The sequence below is a fragment of the Theropithecus gelada genome, chromosome 3 (assembly GCF_003255815.1).
Source record: "Theropithecus gelada isolate Dixy chromosome 3, Tgel_1.0, whole genome shotgun sequence".
Taxonomy (NCBI): domain Eukaryota; kingdom Metazoa; phylum Chordata; class Mammalia; order Primates; family Cercopithecidae; genus Theropithecus; species Theropithecus gelada.
Genome location: NC_037670.1, coordinates 163,791,173 through 163,808,866, shown reverse-complemented (window position 1 = coordinate 163,808,866; position 17,694 = coordinate 163,791,173). Strand labels below are relative to the sequence as shown.

Sequence of the window (17,694 nt, the reverse complement as noted above, 5' to 3'; positions counted from 1 at the left end):
TTTTTTTTTGAGATGGTGTCTCCCTCTGTTGCCAGGCTGGAGTGCAGTGGCGCGATCTCAGCTCACTGCAACCTCCGACTCCCAGATTCCAGTGATTCTCCTGCCTCAGCCTCCCAAGTAGCTGGGATTACAGGCACATGCCACCACACCCAGCTAATTTTTGCATTTTTAGTAGAGACAGGGTTTCCCCATGGTGGCCAGGATGACCTTGCTCTCCTGACCTTGTGATCCACCCACCTCGGCCTCCCAAAGTGTTGGGATTACAGGTGTGACCACTGCGACCGGCTGCAATTAAATTTTTTTTAAACCACATACTTTACTTTGGTGAGTGCACTGATCCCCTATTTCCCACAACACTCAGAGTAACCTTTTGAAATGCAAATCAGACCATACCAGTCCCCTGCTTAAGAAACTCCAATAGCTTCCCACTGCACAGAGAATAAAATCCAAAGTCCTTACTGTGGCTCACAAGGTCCTCCATGACATGGTTCTGGTCTCTCTCTGATCTCATCACCTACCACTCTCTCTCCATGGTCCAGACATGCAGGCCTTCACTTCAGGCTCTTTTCCATCTCAGTGTCTTCATACAAGTGTTCCCTCTGGCCTGAATTATTTTTCCCCTCTTTTCTCCACATGGCTGGCTTCTGCTCATTCAATTCTCAGATCAAATGTTACCTCCTCAAACCTTCTTCACCTTCTTTATGGTGGCAGCAATAACTCTTTATCATATTATCCTACAAATTTTATTTTTTCATAAAACTTGTATTTTTGCTTGTCTTCCTATATAGACTATATGCTCCATGAGAGCAGGAATGCTGAGTATGCTGTTCATCCCTATTTCCCCAGCACCTAGAAGAGTGCCTGGCACATAGTAAACATTCAATAAACATTTGCTTAATGAATGAATGATGTTTGGAATTATAAAGTGGCAAAGACAAGATTCAAAGAAAATCAGTAAATTGAAGGGTAAGAAACAGGAGGAAACCCCTGTGCGGAAAGTTATTAAATAGAAAGCAAGCAGAGCTAACAACCTGAACCCAGAAGGAGTTTACCTTTTGCCATTTGTTAAAGGACCTGTCATTTTCACTCTGCAAATGAGTAGACACCCACAGATGCCTTTCAGACAGAAGGTGAATGCTTTACACGCATAGATAGGAAATCTGTTTTCAGTACTGGAGAGCTATAGACAGGTTCTAGAGGCTACAAGATAGCTGGTAAGACTTCACTGAGATGCTACGTTAAAACAAAAAGAACTTTAGTTTCGTCAAGGGGTAGAAATGCCCTTAATGAATTATTAAACTTTTCTTCAGTCAAACCAGTAAGACAGAAAAAAGAAAAAAAGATCAGATATGAAGACTTCAGTCTCCAAATCATAAAGCCATTTGGGAGAGGAAGAAAACCGGGAGGGAGTAGCTAGTCTTCAGAAATGCATATTTTACCAAGTAGCCTCCATGCTGACAAACCAATTATTTGTTAGACGATACAGGGGTTCTTTTGCGATAAATGATCAAATACAGGAAGATCTTTGGGAACAAAATAGAACTGACAGATTGTAGAGATGACAAAGGATGAAGAAAGATTTAATCTTAAGTTCAAAGAAAATGAAGCAAATGAAAATAAAAAGGAGTTTTTAATTCCAGAAATAACTCCTCAAATTTTTATAAAATTGATAAAATTAAGAGTTTTCCATTTATTATTCTTATTTAAAAACACTAAAGAAAATGCTGAAAGGGTTAAAAGTAGTTAACCCTAGGAGGAGGATATGGGGCAGGGAACTACCATTTATGCTATCTTTTCACTTATTCCTTTTATCAAATTAAGAATCTTAACAAGAGTAAATTTTTTAATAAAGATAATATAGACAGTAATGCAGACTAACTCCAATCTTCCACATACTTTTTTTTCATAAGGGAAGGTCTTTATTCATTCATCTCCATATACATTTTAACATATAATCCCTAATATCAATTTGTTTTTATTTTATTTCTGATGAAAGTAAATGTACATAACTAAAACATCAGTTAATCCTAGATTTCAATTAATGAATTACCAGTTAGCTGAATTTGTTCTACATTAGAATTCTGACATCTAGTCATTCCTATGCCTACATCAGTGGCAGAATGATGATGTGAATATACGTATACTGAATGTACGCAATGTATATTGAGTATCAACCCTTAGACTGTATTGAACAGCAGTAAACCTTGACATACAGCAAGGGGAAACTCTTCTCATTAGATGTTGCTGTTCCACATAAATAGGAGGCAGTACAAAGAGTACTTCCTTAGACAACGCAATTCCATAAATCAATAAAAGTTATGTTTTCAAAGAATATTTAAGAACCTAAGAACTTGCATATCATAAAATGGTATTTTTTTTTTTGGCCAGTTATAAAATGAAATATATAAAACACATTTTATCGAAAAAAGTCTTAAAAAGTACCTACAAAGCGTAAACAGTGTTGGATTAATAGGTGATTTTTATTTTCTTTTTTCTAAATTTGACTTCAATGAACACATATTAATTACTTTCAGGGGAAAAAAGTTAAAGAATCTAAACCATTAACATAAAGGACAAATCTGAGAAAGTGTCAGAATACAAAGAAGTGGCAGAGAGAGTAAAACAATAACAGAAGATGATATGGAAGACAGAGAGACGAAACATAGGCTGGGTGTGGTGGCTCATGCCTATCATCCCAGCACTTTGGGAGGCCAAGGCAGGCGGATCACTTGAGGTTAGGAGTTTGAGACCAGCCCAGTCAACATGGTGAAACTCCAACTCTACTAAAAATGTAAAAGTTAGGCCGAGCGTGGTGGCTCACGCCTGTAATCCCAGCAGTTTGGGAGGCCGAGGTGGGTGGATCACCTGAGGTCAGGATTTCAAGACCAGCCTGGCCAACATGGCAAAATACTGTCTCTATGCACGGTGGTGGGTGCCTATAATCCCAGCTACTCAGGAGGCTGAGGTAGGGAGAATTGCTTGAACCCCAGAGGTGGAGGTTGCAGTGCGCCGGGATCACACCATTGCACTCCAGCTTGGGCGACAGAGGAGACTTGGTCTCAAAAAATAACAATAAATAAATAAACATACAAAAATTAGCCAGGCATGGTGGCAGGTGCCTGTAATTCCAGCTACTTGGGAGCATGAGGCAGGAGAATCTCTTGAAACCAAGAAGCGGAGGTTGCAGTGAGCCAAGATTGCGTCACTGCCCTCTAGCCTGTACAACAGAGTGAGACTCCATCTCAGGGAAAAATTAAAAAATAAATAAATAGATAAATATAATAAAGGGTTCTCAAAAAACTTAGGATAAATGCATCAGAAACAGTAATCAGACACATAATACAATAAAATATTCTTGATCTAAAATAAACAACCAGGTCTGAGATGGAATGCTATTATTATGTTCTAGGTATACAACTAATGAAAACTAGGCAGAGAAAACACATTAATGATGAGGTAACAAAAGGAGAATGAGAAAAGTCTGAGAATGGTCTCAGACTTCTCCATAATCCTAAATACTAAGCAAGAGTCAGTGGAAGAGTATTTACAAAATTTGAAGTGGAACAGTTAGTGCCCCAAGAAGGTTATGCCCACTCCAGTGTGATAGCACAGAAAGAAATTACCAGGTGCACATGAGCTAAGGTAAAATAGCATTCATGCTACCCTTTTTAAAATTTGTTACTATTTTTTTTTTTTGAGATGGAGTTTCGCTCTGTCACCCAGGCCGGAGTGCAATGGCGTGATATCATTCACTGCAACCTCTGCCTCCTGGGTTCAAGCGACTCTCCTGCCTCGGCCTCCCAAACAGCTGCGACTACAGGCATGCGTCACCATGCCTGGCTAATTTTTTTGTATTTTTAGTAGCCAGGGTTTCACCATGTTGGCCAGGTTGGTCTTGAACTCCTGACCTCAAGTGCTCCTCCTGCCTTGGCCTCCCAAAGTGCTGGGATTAGAGGCATGAGCCACCACGCCAGGCTACCTTTCTTAAAAAGATTGCTTGAGTGAGGCACTCAGCTAATCGAGAGATAAGTTTAAACTAAAAATTCATGAACAGGAAAACTGTGGAATAAAAGGACAAATGACACTAATTTGACACAGAAAATTATATAGCACTATAAAATTAATGCAAAATAAAAATTTTGAGAAGGTAAATGATTAAAAAATAACAGGAATGTAAAAATTTGATTTAAAAATAAGAAAGCTGGCAGGAGAAAAAGGGAAGGGAAGAGTTAAGTGAATGTTAAATTCCTAAGTTACTACTTTGTTCTGAATTTTGATAAGAAAGTTTGAAATATGCATTTTAGTTGTGCTTTTTCAAATAATTTTAAAGTTGATTTAGTGATGGTTGCTTGTAATGAAGACATCGTTCTGTCGGACAGCTGAATGCTGGTGCACCTTTGTTACTTTGTTTAAAAAAAAAAATCCACATCCCAACAAATACCTCATCTACAAGTGTGCCTACCACTATGATGTCAGCATCAGGAATATTCCATGGCCACAGGCTGTAATAAGCCTATTGAGAACAATCCACATATCATAAAAAGCTTATTAAAGTTACCTACAAGAAAGATGACACTATGCAATCTTACAGTTTATCACATGGATGTACAGAACATACATACCTGCACACTGGCTGTTACCACTGAAGACCCTGAGGCAGTGGATGGTCTATGTGGAGTAGACAATGGTTTGGTAGCACCCTGTGTTCCACTTCCTGTTCCCCCAGATAGACTAGTCCTATTAGCTCCGCTTGAGTTAAGGTTGCTACCTCTGCTGGCAGGTACATTCATTGCAATTCCACTCAAGCTATTCTTCCCAACAGTTCCAGTGGATGATGAGTTTGTTAGCTTTGAGGGGGCCTGAAGATTTTTTGTAGATGGAAGGCCTGAAGTGCGATTAGAGGGCAATAAATTCAAGGTGGGAGACTGTCTGCTGATGTTCATTCCACTGGGCTGTTTATGGACCGGGTTGTTAGTGCTGGAGTGGCTACTCTGGGCTACTAGTGCATTTGGACTGGAACTACTTGGGGATACAGTAGGCTTGGGAGTCGGGTTGGATTTAGAAATAAGTTTAGTTGATACTGAAGGCTTAGCTGACAGAGAGGGCTTGGGTGAGGCAGAAGGCTTAGGCGAGGGCAGGGGTTTAGGAGATGTGGCAGGCTTGGGAGATGCGGCAAGTTTTGGGGAGGCAGCCATCGAGAAGGGAGATTTGAAACCCTGCGTGGAGATCTGTGACACCATAGCCTTGGCTAAATAGTTACTGGAGGTAGTGGTGCTAGGTACTGTCCTAGAAACCAGGGGGTGGGACCCTTGAGAACCATTTCCAGGTGAGGGGGTAGATAAAGGAAGGCGGTACATAAGTGGCTTATCTGAAGTCTTAATAAGCGAGGAGGGACAGGAGAGTTGGGGATTATTACTTAACTTCACCACAGGGTTGGTCTGGGATTTACTGATGGTGGCCTGTAATGGAGACACATAGTTCTGCTGGACAGCTGAATGCTGGTGCACCTTTGTTACTTGTGTTAATGAAGAAGCATCTTGGGCCTCGGATGTTCCCAGAGCATGAGAAGAGGCAGCAATTTGGGCTTGGGAAGAAGAGGAGACGTGGGTCTGTGAAGAGGAAGAAGTGTGAATCTGGCTTGACCTCTGAAGTCCTTGTTGAAGTAGCCTGGCTGGCAAAGGTTCTAAAGAAACTTTAGGGTTCTGAATGGAAGAACCAGCAATAAGGCCTGAAGAGATGCCAGTATGAGCTAAATCCTGGGGTTTCTTTGGTACTGGCCCTGTGTGACCAGCAATAAGACTTGAAGAATGTGTAGGCTGAGTAGAATCTAGTTTTTTGGGAGTAGCCAGTGGCAGCTTACTCATGATACTAGCTAATTTTTCTTCTCTCAGTCCTGGACGAGGCTTTGTGGTTGGCATGCTTATCCTTGAGCCAACAGGAGGGCCCTTGTTCCCGCTGTTGATAACCGCTAAAGCTTCAGAAACAAGATCCAGTGAAGGTGAATGGAAAGAAAGGTCTTCATCTAGTGAGTCGTCGAGGCAGATGGTTTCTTGGGCTGGTGCAGAGCTAGAGCTGGCTGCAGCAACGGCAGTTGTGCTGGAGCTCGTTGGAGGACCGCTAACCGAAGCCACCAGGGATGCCGGAGTTTTCTGGTCCTTTTTTGGACTATACTCCTAATGTAAAGCATCATATGAAAAAAATAGAAATGGTGAATAAAAAATTACAAAGTTAATTTTAAATAACTAAGAGATTTTCATGACAATTAAAATTGTTTTTCTACTGGAAATGTTTAGAGACTATCAAAACAAAAATAATTTTTGAGATGACAGAGCTCCTGACTGAGCTGTCCTCACAAGACAAAGTATCTGATATATTGCACATAGCTGTCATACCTTGGTAAGCTTAACACCAAGTGGAAGGAACATTCATATACTAGTAACATTACTGATGAGCCTCCCTCACCTGCATCAGATCTTCACATCCTGCTCCAAATCCATCTGTTCAGATTATTCTCTTTTTATTCCCCTGCACTCAGGAGAAATTCTGCCTTTATATTAAGACTCTCCCCTTCTCGTCTGGGATGGTTTGCTAGGAGGCTGACCTTCACTTTCTGCTTCCATGCATTTCTGCCTCTTTGTATGCCCTGTCCTGCAGCTACCCTACAGCCAGTACATAGAAAAACTGGTACGTCAAAGTGGCAGATGATTCAATCCAAGCATATATAAATTATGCTATTTGTTATGGTGAATCTGTAATTTATTTGTAAATTATTCATTTGTCGTTTATTCAATATATATCCATTAAGTGTCCGCTGTGAGCAGGGCTCTATGCTAAGAAAACAAGGGTATTAAGAATTACAACTCTGAATACCTAACAGTTGTTAGAGTCTGTTTCTCAAAGAATCAACCTTCTTAATATTTAAGGAAAATAACTAGAGCACAGTTTACAATATTCAAAGAGCAAAATAATTAAAAAGCATCTATTTATTTTTAAAGATAAATAAAGTATTTGACTCATTTTATTAAGATTGAGAAGCAAAAACCTATTACATAAAAGTCATATCAAAGTCTCCTCAATTAGTTTCTTAAACAAACCCAAACAAACCTAGAGTGTTATATTATATACTGATTTATACAACCATAGCACTTACCTTAAGCATAGTGGGGAAAGAATGGAGAGGAAGGGTCTTTACCATCACCTCCTAAGGTATTACATAAGCAAGCTGTTAAGAATACTGTTACACTCTAACTTCCTTAGTATTTTTTCTAAGCTTTTATTCTAAAACCCCTGATTAAAAACCTCACTGCCTATTGGAAGTACAAGTGTACTACATTAAGGTCACAAATGTCTGCTAAGAAGAATAGGTAATACAAATGAGACACGTTTGTTTTGATATGCCATCCACTTACGTAATTAGTGAAAATACCATTATAAAAAGTACAAAATAAAGGGTGGGAAATGTATCCAAATGTTGGAAGTATTACTAGTATAAAACTGCTGTTTTAAAGTGACTTTTTGATTATTAATTTTTATTTATAAAAACATCAAATGCACTCTAATAGAATACTGTGTACATTTATACTGGCAGAGAATTGTTCAGGATATATAACTGAGTCAAAAAAGCAGGTTCTCCCATTTATATAAAAGACTAAATAAATGGATAGCTAATTGGATAGATGCATGGATGGATGAATGGAAGGGAGGGAGGGAAGAACAGAGTTTCAGAAGAAGGGAAGGAAGATGTGTCCTAGAAAGCCAAGAGCTTTTATTCTCTCACTGAGGAGAAATTTATAGATACTTTTACTTTTCTCCTTACTTTTCTGTGTTATTTGCATTTTTTATTATAGGCATTTCCTTATCCTAACCTTTGTAACTAGAAACAGTATGGGGAGTTACAGTAGGAAAAAAACCACATCAACAATATAGCTTTTCCATTTTGGGAAAAGGAAAAAGTAATTTAACCATAGAGAAGGAAACAAACAAAAAAACTGATGACTCCCCCATATCATTCTAACACATCCAGTGTTAGAATTTAATAAATTTCCTATCCAATTATTCTATTAATCATATGTTTGGACAGATGTATCAAAATGTAACCAATCCTTTATGGAGGCTATTAAAACTTTAGTATTCTAATAAAAATAAAGTGAAGTGTCAAAACAAAGTCCAAACTCAAGAGATTTAATGAAAGATTGGCTCAATATTATTTGGATCAGAAGACAAAGTAGTAGGTTATTAAGAAAAAGAGGACTATTGGCTGGGCACGGTGGCTCACACCTGAAATCCCAACACTTTGGGAAGCCAAGGCAGGTGGACCACGTGGTCAGGAGTTCGAGACCAGCATGACCAACATGGTGAAACCCTGTCTCTACTAAAAATACAAAAATTAGCCAGGCTTGGTGGTACGCGCCTGTAATCCCAGCTACTCAGGAGGCTGAGGCAGGAGAATTGCTTGAACCTGGGAGGTGGAGGTTGCAGTAAGCCGAGATCGCACCGCACCACTGCACTCCAGCCTGGGTGACATGGCAAGACTGTCTCAAAAAAAAAAAAAAAAAAAGAAAGAAAAAAGAAAAAGACTATGTACCCTGCATTTAAAGAGGCTCTAACACCAAAAAAGTCAGGAAGGCCACAGAATAATAAATATTGACCATCTGGACACAATCTTACAAGCAAAGAAACTCATCTGTTAAAAACAACAACAACAACAACAACAAAAAACCAAAGAGACAAAGGCTACAGAGCAAAGTGTAAAACCTAAAAGGTATGGGCTTTCATTAAAATTTTAATTTCAAATGACTATAGTTTTTACTTTCAGAGGTTATATTTTGATTCTCTTTCAAATCTACTTTGTCTATTTTGGTAGGATATCTTTTATTCCCTTTTCTATTTCTCTAAATATTAAAAAATTTTAAGTAAAATTATTTTATGTACTAAATTCCATAAATGCACTACTTGTCTGTCTTAGGGATCTAACTGTTGTTTATTGCTCCTACTGACTCTCACTCATAGTAACTTATCCTCTCATGTATTCTGTATTTCAGACTGTAAGTTCAGGTCTGACGTGGTTTATAGGAGGAAGGCCTTTGAGGCCTCTGAAGAGGGCACATTATGCCACATAGAATTTACTTTTGCCAGAGGCCCTGGGTTACTACTAATCCAATAACTAAGTTACTTTTTCCGCTTGGGGTTTTCTCAGATTGTAGAGGTAGTGTAACTTAAACTCCTAAGCCAAGAAAAATTTTCAGCAAGGACATTCTTCCTCCAAACCAGAACCCAGTCCAAGACAGTCACTTTTCTTTTTTTTTTTTTGAGGCGGAGTCTGGCTCTGTCTCCCAGGCTGGAGTGCAGTGGCCCGATCTCAGCTCACTGCAAGCTCCGCCTCCCGGGTTCACGCCATTCTCCTGCCTCAGCCTCCCAAGGAGCTGGGACTACAGGCGCCCACCATCACGCCCGGCTAGTTTTTTGTATTTTTAGTAGAGACAGGGTTTCACCATGTTAGCTTGGATGGTCTCGATCTCTTGACCTCGTGATCCGCCCGCCTCGGCCTCCCAAATTGCTGGGATTACAGGCGTGAGCCACTGCGCCCGGCCAAGAGCCACTTTTCTTAATGTCTTCTGCTGGTGGCTGGATTTTTTTCTAGTCCTTTCTTTTACTAAATACGTTATAGTTTGAAGGTCCAGCTTTACACAGATTTCATCCCAAGTTTTAACCTGTACAAGCCCAAGAAAACCCTAACTGCTATGCTCTGAGAAGAAACATAAAAAGAAACCATAAAGTGATGGGTAGAAAGTGCCAAATGCCTCCAAGGGCAACCAAAGTTTAAGCGACAGATTAACACTGTCAGCTCCTTTTTTGTTTTTGGTCTTAGGAATTTTTCTTACATATTTTCAATCTCAGCTGTGCTATGAAAGAATATTTGTTATAGTTTACCTAGCATTTCCAAGTATTAATAAAGTTAAGCTTTATAATTGGCATATGCATATTTCCCACTGCTACACAGGAATCTATTCTCCCAAATACAAAAGTTCTAAGATTATTATGAAGTTGAAAACACCTATCTTATAGTGCCTACTGACCTCTGCTAAATACCATAAATCTTCTTCATCTTACGAATGTATTTCACATTCACCAACTATAACTAATTAAAGATTTTGTTTTAATACTTACCTTTACTTTGGGTTTAGGTGCAGGAATCACCTTTTTCTTTGCCCTAAGATAAAATGATTTTAAAAGGCTATTTCAGTAGCAGTTATATTGCTCATTAGAAAATTATAATAAATAGCTTTGTAATTATGTGGTAAATAATTCCTTCTGCTATTTGGAAAGCTCTTTGAAGGAACCATATTTAAGTGCTCAGTTTATACTAAGTGTGTAGCAACATTTTCCCCAATTCAGATTAACTGAAAGGCCAAACAACCAGTAAAACATGAAATGTAGATAATACAATTTTCTAAAAATTAAATGTAAATACATAAACTGTAAAACAACCCCCCTCCTAAAAGAGCTTCAAGGAACTTCAGGCTCAAATTTTTTTTTTTTTTTGAGACGGAGTCTCGCGCTGTGTCACCCAGGCTGGAGTGCAGTGGCATGATCTCGGCTCACTGCAAGCTCCGCCTCCCAGGTTCACGCCATTCTCCTGCCTCAGCCTCCGAGTAGCTGGGACTACAGGCGCCCGCCACCACGCCCGGCTAGTTTTTTGTATTTTTAGTAGAGACGGGGTTTCACCATGTTAGCCAGGATGGTCTCGATCTCCTGACCTTGTGATCCACCCGCCTCGGCCTCCCAAAGTGCTGGGATTACAGGCTTGAGCCACCGCGCCCGGCCTCAGGCTCAAATTAAACCATGCAAAGAAAGTGTGAATGAGATTTAACTTAACCAAAACAAAAAAAACCCTGAGCTTTTAAAGAAAAATTTTTGTAATGTAAAAATTCAAATAAAAAATGTCAAAATGACAGGGAGAAAAAGGGCAAGAAAAATTACTATGGAATCTTGGAAGTTTTGGAAAACTATGAAAAAGTTCAAAGATTAAAAAAAACTAACGAGTTCCATAGTAAGTCAAAGTATTCAAATGTTTGTTGAATAAGTGTTGACAAGCTAAAATACTTCACCTTGTCTACCTCACTTGGCTAAAATGCCACTAACTAGATTAACAAGAATCTTGATTAAAACTGTCAACTTACAACTTCATTTAGGCAACAGTAATTTTCTAAGTTTTTTTTGATGAAGGCCATTTAGGGAAACGACCTCTAGGCCCACTTATCCCATAGATTCCTACTTTACAGTACAAAACAAAACAGAAAGTTAATGATCATAATGAAGATATTTTAAAAAAGGGAGAAGGAGGCTGGGTGCAGTGGCTCAAGCCTGTAATCCTAGCACTTTGGGCTGAGGCAGGCAGATCATGTGAGGTCAGGAGTTTGAGACCAGCCTGGCCAACATGGTGAAACCCCGTCTCTACTAAAAATACAAAAATTAGCCAGGTGTGGTGGCTCACGCCCGTAGTCCCAGCTACTCGGGAGGCTGAGGCAGAAGAAGTGCTTGAACCTGGGAGATGGAGGTTGCAGTGAGTCGAGATTGTTCTCCAGCTTGGGTGACAGAGCAAGACTCCATCTCAAAAAAAAAAAAAAGACAGAGAGGGAGACATCTTTTGTAAACACCTTTAGAATTAAAGGAATGCATTATTTGTACCTGAATTGTAATGCATATATGGCTTTGGAACTACAGTAGCCCCCCCTTATCCACAGTTTTCAATTTCTGCGGTTTCAGTTGCCTGTGGTCAACTGAGGTCTGAAAATATTAAATGGAAAATTCCAGAAATAGAGAGAAACCACATTCACATAACTTTTATTATAGTATATTGTTAAACTGTTCTCTTTTATTATTGTTGTTGTCAATCTCTTACTGCGCCCAATTTGTAAACTCAAATCTATCATAGGAATGTCTGTATAGGAAAAAATAGTCTATGTAGGGTTCGGTACTGTCTGCAGTTTTGGCATCCACTGCAGGCATCTTGGAGTATATTGTCTGAGGATAAGGCGGACTACTGTACAGGGAAATTAAAGCCAAAAATACTACTGACACAAACATATACATATGTATATAAAATTTATTTCAAAGACAACAAAAACACTTGCAACAAGTAAGCCTATAATATATGAAACCAAACTACTTAGAACTTACACTAAAAAAACACTAAGAACCAAAAACCACAACCAACTCAATACATCCCTGATGATATACAGTTGACTCCTGAGGATGAAGACCTTTATGATGATTCGCTTCCACTTAATGAACAGTAAATATAATTTCTCTTCCTTATGATTTTCTTATTAACATTTTCTTTTCTCTAGCTTACTTTATTGTTAAGAATACAGTATATGGTACATAAAATATACAAAATGTGTTCATGAACTATTTATGTTATCAGTAAGGCTTCGGGTCAACAGTAGGCTATCAGCAGTGAAGTTCTGGGAGAGCTGAAAGTTACACGTGGATTTTTGTCTGTGTGGGGTGAGGGGGTGAAATCCCTAACTCCTGTGTTGTTCCAAGGGTCAACTGTAATAATGAAATGTCCTTCCTAAAAACTAAAAAATTCCTATATAATTGCATACAAGGAGAGTAGGAATTTTATAATGTTGCCCAAAAGATGTTAAACAGACCTCTCAGCATAATATTGAATTAGAGTGTTCAGTAAATTCTCAGTAACTTGCTAATTTTATATTTTAATAACCCCCTTTTTTTCCCCTAGAAACAAGGTCTGCTTTGTCCCCCAGGCTGGAGGGCAGTGGCATGATCTCCACTATTACAACCTCCACCTCCCTGGCTGGTGTAAGCCATCCTCCCACCTCAGCCTCCCGGGTAGCTGGGACTACAGGCACACACCACCATGCCTGGCTAAGTTTTGTATTTTTTGTAGAGAAGGAGTTTCGCCATGTTGCCCAAGCCAGTCTCTAACTCCTAGGCAAGCAATCCACCCACCTCGGCCTCCCAAAGTGCTGGGATTACAGGCGTGAGCCACTCTGCCAGGTTTTAACCCTTAATGCCACCCTTGCAGGCTACAGAGAAGGTGCTCCAAGTTGTAGGGAAAAATAAAACTGTTCTGGAATTGACCAATAGTCAACCAAAAAGGTGACCACAGAAAAAACTTGCCTTTTTGTTTTATGTGGGTAAGATAAAAGATCTTTCTCTAGTAATCACATCACTAAGGAAATACCCCGTTTTGAACAGAAGGAAAGACCTCAAGAGTCGGTGAATTTTATGGAAAACACTCTGCAGCACAGCAAGGGTGGGTGTGCATATGGATCTGTCCTGGTAACTCAAGACAGCAGAGGGCTGTGGATTACAAATGCAGATGGACATTAAGAGGTGGAGAAAAAGACTGGCAGGTAGAAGGCCCAGGAACAAAGGAAAACCCCTGAGCCTTCACGCTTCCCTACTACCAGAATCCCAGGCCATTATGTGTCACACTATGCATTTAGTAGGTGTTTAGAGAGTAGCCTGACAATTATTTCAATAGATAAATGTGTTCTGAAATCTAAATAGTCAATGGTCAAAATGATCTTTTTAAGTCCTATTCCAACTAGCATTTAATAAATGATACTTTTGATCACTAAAGCACATAATGTGAATAAATGAAGCAATCTGGAGTCTGCATTTACTCACGGAGCAGAAGTAAGATGATTATGAACACTCCGGCTTTCCTTAAAAAGCATTCTGGAAAAATTTAAAGAACACAATTATTATTTTTTTATAGCAGATAATAACATAATTGTTTTATTTTTAAAGTAATTTAATTTTCAACAGACTATTACTTGCTTATTTACCAAGTAAAAGTTATAATGGTACAGTATACTCAATAATCTATTTTATGGAGAGTTTTATTCATAGCTCACTGTAACCTAGGCCTTCTGGGCTCAAATGGTCCTCCTAACTCAGCCTTCAAAGAAGCTGGAATTACAGGTGTGTGCCACCATGCCCAGCTAATTTTTAAAACTTTTTGCAGAGTCAGAGATCTCACTATGTTGCCCGGGCTGGTCTTGAACCCCTGGCCTCAAGCAATCCTCACACCGTGGCCCTTGCCTCCTAAAGTGCTGAGAATACAGGGGTGAGCTACCACACCTGGTCAACAGATCTTTTCTGTTGATGTAAGATGGAGTAATTTAAGATCATGGGTAGAACTAGCCAAATTTAATTTTTACATTCTTTACTTAACTCTTTTTTTTGAGACAGAGTTTTGCTCTTGTTGCCCAGGTGGAGTGCAATGGCGCAATCTCGGCTCACTGTAACATCTGCCTCCCAGGTTCAAGTGATTCTCCTGCTTCAGCCTCCTGAGTAGCTGGGACTACAGGTGCCCACCACCACGCCCAGCTAATTTTTGTATTTTTAGTAGATACAGGGTTTCACCATGTTGGCCAGACTGGTCTCGAACTCCTGACCTCAGGTGATCCACCTGCCTCGGCCTCCCAAAGTGCTGCAATTACAGGTGTGAGCCACCGCAACGGGCGACATTCTTTACTTAATCCTTGAGATTTTTTTTTTTTTTTTTTGAGACGGAGTCTCGCTCTGTTGCCCAGGCTGGAGTGCAGTGGCCAGATCTCAACTCACTGCAAGCTCTGCCTCCCGGGTTTATGCCATTCTCCTGCCTCAGCCTCCCAAGTAGCTGGGATTACAGGCACCCACCACCTCGCCCAGCTAATTTTTTGTATATTTTAGTAGAGACGGGGTTTCACCGTGTTAGCCAGGATGCTCTCAATCTCCTGACTTTGTGATCCGCCCGTCTTGGCCTCCCAAAGTGCTGGGATTATAGACTTGAGCCACCACGCCCGGCCAACCCTTGAGATTTTAAACAGAGTGACTCTTAGTTTCTTGAGATACTTCTCTACACTGAATATTTTATTTATTTACTTATTTTTTGAAACTGTTCTCAAACTCCTGGGGCTCAAAGTAATCCTCTCACCTTGGCCTTCCAAACTGCTGAGATTACTTACAGGTGTGAGCCACTGGGAACCTGGCCTACAATGACTATTTTCTTTTTTCTTTTTTTTTTTGAGATGGAGTTTCATTCTTGTTGCCCAGGTTGGAGTGCAATGGTGCGATCTCGGCTCACTGCAACCTCCACCTCCTGGGTTCAAGCGATTCTCCTGCCTCAGCTTCCAAGTAGCTAGGATTACAAGCATGCGCCACCACCCTGGCTAATTTTGTATTTTTAGTAGAGACGAGGTTCTCCATGTTGGTCAGGCTGGTCTTGAACTCCTGACCTTAGGCGATCCACCTGCCTTGGCCCCCCAAAGTGCTGGGATTACAGGCATAAGCCACCGCGCCCGGCCTCTACAATGACTATTTTCAATAGAACCTAAGGCTATGTCTCTTTGCTTATGCTCTAATCCCGTATTTGGTTCCTTATCTTCATGTTACCCATATGAAGTTCCTCTTCCAAACTTCATAACCATTTGGGAGTCTTCTCTCTTTTTCTCTACTAGCAAATTTGGGTGTTAAAAAAAATGTTAAGTAAAATATCACCTTTACATCTATCTCTGTGTATGCATGACTGTTTTGTCATTTAAGTGCTTAAGGTCTTCAAAGCAAGGATCATCTGAGATGACTATACAGCATGCTGAATACATTAGGTTCTTAGCAAAATCAATGTCATGTATGTGTATGTGTATGTATATCTTTAATAACAGCAATAATAATAAAATTAAATAAAATCCAGTAAGTTGCATTTCTTACCTTGCCTGCATCCAGCCCTTAGGCCACAGGGGCTTCACCTCTGTCTCCATAAAAGACTTAAGATAATCTTCAGCAGACTGGCTTTTATTTGGTTCTAACTCATAGCATCCCAATTTGATCTCAACAAGGTTACATAACAAAGTTCTAAACAGATTGAAAATTAAATTTGAAACTTTTTTTAGAAGAACATAAATTTGGCAGCAATAATACAGATTATGTGAAAAATTTAGAAAATAACAATTTCTAACATATATCATTCATTGCACCACAGTCAAACCCCCAATATGAAACAATTTCCTTTGGTATCTTTAATCAAAGCACCAAAGATTGAAAGGGATGGTTCTCTACTTGGGGTACAGAAATACTATTGAGAAAGATGGCTCAAGAAGAAATATGTTGAAAGTACTTCACCTTCTGAAACCAGTATGACTCACTCCATTATTAGATCAGTTTATAAAAAGTATTACAGTGTATATGAAAATAAAATCAATAATACTCTGAGGATAGTACAGCCCAGTTAATCTTCTCTTGAATAATTTTTTCCTACACACTAATCTTTGGTTGCTTCCAATCTAGTTTTATATTTATTACAGAGTTTTTTGTTTTTTTTTTTTTAAATGAGGAATCTTACTTCTGCATTATACATTAAAAGTGAAAACTAATTAAATCTTACCTGATGGTATCATCCCAGTGGAATTTCTTTCTTGGTCCTATGATACGTTTTCCTGGTTTCTCATCATCATCTTCTTCGGATCCATTTTTTTCACGTTCTTCATCTGTATGCAATCTAAAAATGAAAACCACTTTACAAAACAAACTTTCAACCCATCACTGCCTATATAATATGCTCCATAAACACTTGTTGAATTGCTTAGTTGAATGTTAAAAGAGAGGGTAAAGAGGGAATCTACCTTTCCACAAAATACTTCGAATTTGAAAGGAGTTATAAAGTAGTTTGGTAAACAAGGACTTCAAATTACAGTGTAAAGGCACCAACATTCATCTTTTAGTTCAGAAAATGCTTGCATTCAACCACAGCAAGTCAAGGTGGGGTTGTGAAATGTCTCAACAGTGTCAGCTCTTGCTTGATCACCTCCGTACAATCCATTAACAAACACCTTTTGTCTCTGACTCCAAAGCAACTGAGTGCCATTTACAAAATACTCAATTATATCATGTCAGTGGTATACGTGGATTTCTACTTGAGAATGAGGTCCACTTAACATCAGAACAGCTAAAAGCACTTCTCAAATGCACGTCCAGACACGGTGGCTTACGCCTGTAATCCCAGCACTTTGGGAGGCTGAGGCGGGTGGATCACCTGAGGTAAGGAGTTTGAGATCAGCCTGGCCAACATGGTAAAACCCTCTCTCTACTAAAAATACAAAAATTAGCCGGGTGTGGTGGCAGGTGCCTGTAATCCCAGCTACTTGTGAGGCTGAGGCAGGAGAATCACTTGAACCCGGGAGGCAGAAGTTGCAGTGAGCTAAAATCGTACCACTCCACTCCAGCCTGGGCAACAGAGTGAGACTCCGTCTCAAAATACACACATACATACATACATACATACATACACTTCTCAAATACAAAAGCCAGTCCAAATAGAAGAGATACATACTTGGCACACTTAGCTTGACTACGAGCCTGGCAGTCCTCCTGGTATTTAAATAGCTGTTCAGGCATGACATTGCTAACAGCCAGTTTCAGTTTTTGCAGAGGTTCTCTTAAACGATCATCCTAAAAAGAAAAACATACTAAAAGTTTTTATCAGACATATTCACAAAATTTTGTAAGCAGGTCCTCAAAAGATAAAAATTATGTTTTAGATACCAATTATAGATTTGAAATATTAGCATATCTAAATATGGACATTTCTCCTACAACACTGACTTTGTAATACACACTAGATACACAATTAGACTGACATTTCCAAGTTACCCAAGAAGAGTCCCAGTTTTTCCCTGT

The 17,694-nt window shown here is 39.4% G+C and overlaps 1 protein-coding gene across 1 annotated transcript in view; it reads right to left on the bottom strand.

Annotated features, from left to right (window-relative positions):
• Nucleotides 1-17,694, bottom strand: part of UBN2 (ubinuclein 2) — a 71,622-nt gene that overhangs the window by 13,014 nt on the left and 40,914 nt on the right. Inside the window, exons 9-15 of the mRNA XM_025380791.1 lie at nucleotides 17,348-17,466; nucleotides 16,403-16,516; nucleotides 15,730-15,873; nucleotides 13,663-13,713; nucleotides 10,168-10,210; nucleotides 7,151-7,201; nucleotides 4,623-6,173 (exon numbers count right to left, since the gene is read on the bottom strand). Of these exons, the coding sequence (XP_025236576.1) occupies nucleotides 4,623-6,173; nucleotides 7,151-7,201; nucleotides 10,168-10,210; nucleotides 13,663-13,713; nucleotides 15,730-15,873; nucleotides 16,403-16,516; nucleotides 17,348-17,466 (2,073 nt within the window). The remainder of the gene's footprint in view (nucleotides 1-4,622; nucleotides 6,174-7,150; nucleotides 7,202-10,167; nucleotides 10,211-13,662; nucleotides 13,714-15,729; nucleotides 15,874-16,402; nucleotides 16,517-17,347; nucleotides 17,467-17,694) is intronic.